This window comes from Octopus bimaculoides, chromosome 8 (assembly GCF_046866305.1).
Source record: "Octopus bimaculoides isolate indiv1 chromosome 8, ASM4686630v1, whole genome shotgun sequence".
Lineage (NCBI taxonomy): Eukaryota > Metazoa > Mollusca > Cephalopoda > Octopoda > Octopodidae > Octopus > Octopus bimaculoides.
This window is the reverse complement of record NC_142935.1, coordinates 29,223,314-29,230,322: the sequence shown is the minus strand read 5'-3', so window position 1 is coordinate 29,230,322 and position 7,009 is coordinate 29,223,314. Positions and strand designations below refer to the sequence as shown.

At 33.2% G+C, this 7,009-nt stretch overlaps 1 protein-coding gene across 1 annotated transcript in view; it reads left to right on the top strand.

Moving 5' to 3' along the window:
- Positions 1-243: 243 nt before the first annotated feature.
- Positions 244-7,009, top strand: part of LOC106880875 (clarin-2) — a 36,352-nt gene continuing 29,586 nt past the window's right edge. Inside the window, exon 1 of the mRNA XM_052970000.2 lies at positions 244-2,176. Coding sequence (XP_052825960.1) covers positions 1,939-2,176 — 238 coding nt within the window. The 5' untranslated portion in view covers positions 244-1,938. The remainder of the gene's footprint in view (positions 2,177-7,009) is intronic.

The following is a 7,009-nucleotide window of genomic DNA, read 5'->3' as shown; positions in this document are numbered from 1 at the left end:
TGGTCATCGTTGGACGAAGCTGTTGATGTGTCGCTGGAACTGCTGCTGCTGTCGTGTGGTACACGGAACAGATCTCAAAGAGAAACTGAACCGAGACGAATTTGGCCGCCGAGTTAAAGCTATTTATAACAAACTATCGGCTCCCGAAGGCTTCAGAAAAATACTCTATCACGTGACCTTATTAGGGGCCGTGATTGGTCAGTTTGCGTTCTGGCGGGAACGGTTCGAAGAAGTTGCCGCTTCGAATAATAATCAGTCACGTGATGACAAGGAATGGGTTCTCCGCTACGCCCGCGTTTGTTTATATTTAAATGGGAAGAATGGCGATAGTAGTTTTGTATCTAATGGCGATAGGTAGTTTTGTATGTAATGGCGATCGAGGTGTTAGTTTCACTACACAACTTTAGCAGGATTTATTTTAAATGAGTAAAGGACAAAACAATATGCATACTTTGAAGTAGTAGCTTTTTATCCTTTTTTTCATTGTTCTTTTTTTAAGCTGATATTCTAATCAGCTTATTCTACTGATAATCTTATAAGTGGGATTAATTTTGGAAGTTTAATTATTTGGGGTCGTCAGGGGGGGGAAAAAAAAGTCTTGTGACCAACTAGAATGTGTTTGAATAACTTAGTTTAAGAACCATTACTTTAAAGCCTTTAGGTCATCTTTCAGCTATCTAATCTCTCTCTACCATACAATTACAAATACAACTGCAAAGATGATGATGATGATGATGATGATGACGATGATGATGACGATGATGATGACGATTATGATGACGATTTCTTTTGCCCATAGCCACAAATATGTAGCAAAAAGAAGCCTTGATTTTAATCTTCCATTGTTATTCCATTCACATCATGATACTTTTATATGAAATAACCAAACGAACCCAGTATTGACTGGTATTTTATTTTATTGACCCTGAAAGGATACAAAGTAAACTTGACCTTGGCAGTATTTGAACTCGGTATAAGTAGCTCTAACGATCCTGTTAATCCAAGGAAGAATACAGTCGATTGAAGCAACTCCCGTACATGACAGTACTTATTTTATTACAGTTGGAGAGATGAAAGGCAACGTCTACACCAAAGAAAGAAGAGAAAAACAGCAGATAAACTATAGTTTTTGGATGATTAGAGAACTAAATAAGTTTAAACTATTAGCTTTGTCCTTGGGTTATTATATGTAGGATAAAACAGCAACATTCTAAAATCTAGTCTTGTGTCTGGCTTAGCACAGTATTTCGTTTAACATAATCACTTCTTACAATTTAGCTTTTCTCATTGTAAATAATAAACAGATCAAATTTTATACGATTTTTGTACTCTTTTTAATCCCGTTAACATAATGAAAACTGGATTATTTTAACCATTTGAATTAATATATTAAATTTCGTAACCGACTTCATTAACTTTCGGATTTACTAAATAAATAGATCGTGTTAATGAGTGAGAAGTCACAGGTGAATTGATTAACCTGAGAGATACTACGATCAATGATAACAGTTAGCATCATCCGTTGACTACTTGTATCAATGTAAATATACGTAAACAGTTAAGACTTTTAGTTTAAAGCGTTAGTTTGTTCAATTCAGTTCTCTGGGTCAGGTCAGCGAGTATTGTCATATATTGAATCTAATGAAGAGGATAACTTATATCACGAGAGAGAAACTGCGTTACAATAGATCAATGAACTCATTAATTATTTCGTTTATTTAAAATATATATCATCGTCATGGTAATAAGGTCGTGTTCCAGAGGAAATAATTAACATCTAGACAACAAAATTAGAAATTACAGGCGGAAAAATCTGACAGAATCATAAATGAAGGGAGAATAATTGTTGATTCCTTTACGATATATGTTTTTATAAGACAAGACAAAAAAAAGGAGCTAATGTAAATGAATCACTTGAACAAGTTTGACATCTAATCAATGGAGAAGAAAAAGCGTCCGTTTGTTGGCTTTACACTGTTATTTATTACAGTTGGTACCGTCACATTAATGATGTCTTTAGCTACAGATTACTGGGTGTGTGTCCATCCAAAACTCTTAATAGGAGAAAACAACGCAACAGATACACGGCGATATAGAGGTTCTATACATTATGGACTATTTAGAGGTGGTATAATGCTGAACTACGGACTAGGGGATCGTTTGTCGAAAATAATAGGTGAGAAATCTAAAGGTTTTCTACTCATTATTATCATTGTTATTTGTTTCCTTTTCAGATTTTACCAATTTCTGTTTAAAATATCTATGCAACCCAAATACTTTCAACTTGTTGAGTTTGAATTGTAAAATGTTTAAGAGAACAACATAAATTTAGTTTTTAAAGTATATTAGTTCTCCTGATTACTTCACAGAAAATCTTTATTTTTGATAAATGTCAAGTGACGAGATTCCTGTCTCCAATCATGAGCGATGTTAATTGACAGTTGAACTCCTGTCGCAGTCTTAGATTACTGAGAACTTATCTCTTGCTGTGTAATGCTCACCATAATTTATGTTTAAAATATCTCTTTTATCACAATTTGTTTAAATTAATTTGGTTGTATTTAATATAATTCTCTCTAGAAGATAATAATATCTCGAAGTGTATTCTCTGACTTTCCCCACCTATAATTACATGATCCTCGTATCTTTTCAACTGTTACCATTGTTAGTAGACACTGTGTGACCAAAAAGTATAAGACAAGAAAAAAAGAACAAGGTTACGTATAAGTATAAAAAATAAAACAAACGAAATTATCTCTCTTCCCCTGCATTGGTTAATGAAAGATAAATAATAATCCAGCCTACCTATTCTAGACACCTATTAATTTTATATTCTGTATCTGGTTACTTCGGAGATTCTTTTCATTAATACACTCACCTAATTTGAACTTTGAGTTCTCGTCTAAAATACCACATTCCAAATTGATGGATGGAATCTTTCCCAAATAGATTCTAGGTTTTGCGTATTTTCTCCACACGTGCGGGAAACGAAATTTGCTAAAGAGACGCAAAGCCAGGTCCAAAATGTTTTACGAAGTTGATTTTTTTTTTTTTCATTCTTAATATCAAAACAAACACAGATATAATAATAACAATTATTATTATATTTGGACATCGATCAAATCAGATAAATCCAATAATGGAAAATTAGTGTTTCAAATCAGTCCAAAAATATCTCATCTCTCATTCGTTTTGGGGATGAAGATTTTCAGAAGGATGTTCAATTCAAAGCATTTTCGTTAGGGTTCGTGAAAGGGCACTGGTAAACTACAAACAGGGCACAGGTTCTATTTGGACTTCACTGGTGATTGTACAGCATATCTCATTTTTCCATTCTTGTAAAATTAAGATTTGTGTTAACATTAAATGGTACATTAAAGACTTACATCTTCTATAATGTTGATTGTGTGACATATTATAAGGAAACATATATATACTGCACAATCTCATTTCTCTGTCCTTGTAATAGAGACTTTGTACTGTAAGTTCCATGATGCAACACTAAATTCTTTAAAAAACTCCATTTAAGAACTGGTGGCAGTTCCAATTATTATTGCTTTATTTCACTCTTGTTGTTAATCTTAAATCAATAGAAATTCAATGAATTAATGTTGTATTTTTGTAGACTTATTATAAGACACAAATCTACATTTCTTTACCACTAAAAACTCTTAATGTTTCATGTTTCTGTTAGAAAGAATTATCTAATGAACAAATGAATGATGACACAATAACTAAGGCACAGGTTATTCCCAGCTTCAATTTCATTACTCTAAACTCTATTATATTTTGAAATTTAATTATATTATTTTCAAATCAAAGTATCTTAAGTTTCTCCAAATCAAAACCTCAACAAAAGATCTTTATACTTCTTAAACTCATGTGCTGAATCAAATAAAATTTCCAAACGATCCTTAACCTAAACTTTTTCCATGACTGTAGGGACCAACTAATATTTATTTGTATCAAGATGGTGAGCTGCCAGAAATGTTAGCAAGCTGGACAAAATTCTTAGCAGCATTTCATCTGTCTTTACATTCTGAGTTTAAATACAGAAATGCATCTGTGAATTCAAAGAGCAGCAAAAGCATTTGGTGGCTTGGAGTCATGCGTTTGGTGCCAGCAACATATAAATAACAATACAAAGCTGGCTCTTTACAAATCATTTGTCTTACCATCCTTGTTGTATTCTTGTGAAACATGGACTTGTTATGAAAGGCATTTTAAATTGTTTAAACAATTCCACCAAAAATGCCTTCATCACATTTTAAACATTAAATGGAGTTCTTTTACTCCAAACACAGATGTCCCTGCATCTGCAGGCATCAGCTTAATTAAAGCTATGATTTTGAGGAACCAAATGAGATATTATTCAAATGGTAGATGGACGCATGCCGAAACAGCTGTTTTAAGTTGAGCTTGCAGAGGGGGGAAGGCACGTGGTTTAGTGGTTAGGGTGTCAGCATCATGATCGTAAGATTGTGGTTTCAATTCCTGGACCGGGCAACGCATTGTGTTCTTTAGCAAAACACTTCATTTCACGTTGCTTCAGTCCACTCAGCTGGCAAAAATGAGTAACGCTGCGATAGACTGGTGTCCTGTCCAGCTGGGAAACACATACACCATAGAAACTGGGAAACCGGGCCCATAAGCCTGGCTAGGCTTTAAAAGGGTGCATTTATTATTTATTATTATTGCAGTGGGGGAATGCTATCGGCGTAAACCTAAAAAAAGGTTTAAGGGCGGCATAAGGACTACTATGAAGTCACTTGGAATGGTTCCAGAAGACATAGAAAGCTTTGCTTCAGATCGAGCTGGATGGCAAACAAAAGGGTGGAGTGGAGTGAAAGCGTTTGAAGAGGTCAGGATAACGCATGTAAGACTCCAACGAGATCTAAGGAAGAATGTTACGATCAAGAAGGTGAATGACAATGACCTTTTTGTGTGCACAACTTGTGACAGACCATGCCTTTCTTTTGCTGGGCTCAAATCTCATTTGCAAACCCATGGAAAATGAACTTCCATCAACTATTCTGACTATATGTCTGTGCACACCTTTGAATGCAGTGTATGCCTGGAGGTTTGCAAATCCAACGGAGGCCTCAAAAGACATTTTAAGATATACAAAGAGCAGAACTTATCTGCAGCTCTTGACGGTCCAGATTGGAAATGCAATCTATGTGGGTGTCTTTTCAGAACATTGTCTGGTTTAAAAAGCCACATCAGATACCATGATGGTTCTAAGATGTAAGTACAGGAGGTGGTCAAACTCTGCACAAGGAGTAGACAACCACCATGTACGGATGTATGTATGTACATAAGTATGTACATATGTATATATGTATGCATATATGTGTTTGTGTGAGTGTGTGTATGTTTGAGTCTCTTTGTCTTGATATATTTGTCAAGAGATGTAAGTTTGTAGTTTTCTGAAAATTTTGTTACATCAGCGAATAAGTAAAGCAGGTACTATATCAAGTCATTGGACTCAAAGGGTCAGTAAACTGGTTTCTATGGCATATAAGTGACAGAGATGACACCATTCCCCCTGAACAGGATGCCAGTCCATCTCAGGGTTAACTTCCCAGATATTGCTGGAACTCATTTACAGTTGAGTGGAACGGAGCAGTGTGAAATGAAATGTTTTGCTCAAGAACACAATGCACCACCTGGTCTTGGAATTGAAACCACGATCTTGCAATCATAAGTGCAACACCCTAACCACTTGGCTACATGACAACTAATCATTTTGCAACACTTGCTACATGTTAATTTTTGACATGGAGAGTTTTAATTAGTTGGAAGTTCTGCATTCTAAATGAGAGAAGCAAAATCAGAATTATAAACATTGTAAGAGAAGCGTCTATTTTAAAAATTTTATCTAATTCTTTCTTTAATGTATTTCTAATTAAAATATCCATTCCACCTCCTTCTCATATGTTTCAGTTAATCCTCATCATCATCAGCATCACCACCACAACCCATCATTCCATCACCATCATCGTCATCATCATCATCATCACTATTATCATCATCATTATGCTCATCATCATTATGCTCATCATCATCATCATCATTATACACATCATCATCATTATGCTCATCATCATCATTTTCATCATCATCATCATCATCGTCATCATTGTCACAATCATCATCATTATTTAATGGTATGGGTTGGAATTCTAAACTAATCAGGAACTATGATTTTTTTTCTTTCATTTAATGAAGCGTTATTCCGAGCGTTATTCAGAACACAGGAAATGCATCTTACCTAAATTGTTGACAGAATTTTTCTCATAAACCACTGTATTTACAGATCAGTGCAAGTAAAAAGCAGTAAAACGAAAATTTATTTAAGTTTTGTTTAACAGAGTTTAGAAAACGTAACTATATTATATTCATTACAATACATGATGGCTGGGTGTGTGTGGTGGCGAGGGAGATAGTGGAGGAAATAATTTAGTACAAGCCTGAAAAGGTTTTCGATACAACTGTGTGGTAAGGTGCATGCATCCCAAACACATGGTTCCAGTTTCAGTTCCACTGTGTGATACCTTGGGCAAATGTCTTCTACGACAGCGTTGGGCTGACCAAAGCCTTGCATGTGGATTTGGTAGATACCAACTGAAAAAAAAGCCCATTGTGTATGTGTGTATATATATATATATATATATACATATATATATATATATATATATATATATATACATATATATACATATATATATATATATATATATACTATATATATATATATTATATATATATATATATATATATATATATATATATATATATATATATATATATATATATATATATAATATACATATATATATATATATACATATATATATATATATATATATATATATATATATATATATATATAATATATATATATATATATATATATATTATAATATATATATATATAATATATATATATATAATATATATTATATATACATATATATATATATATATACATATATATATATATATA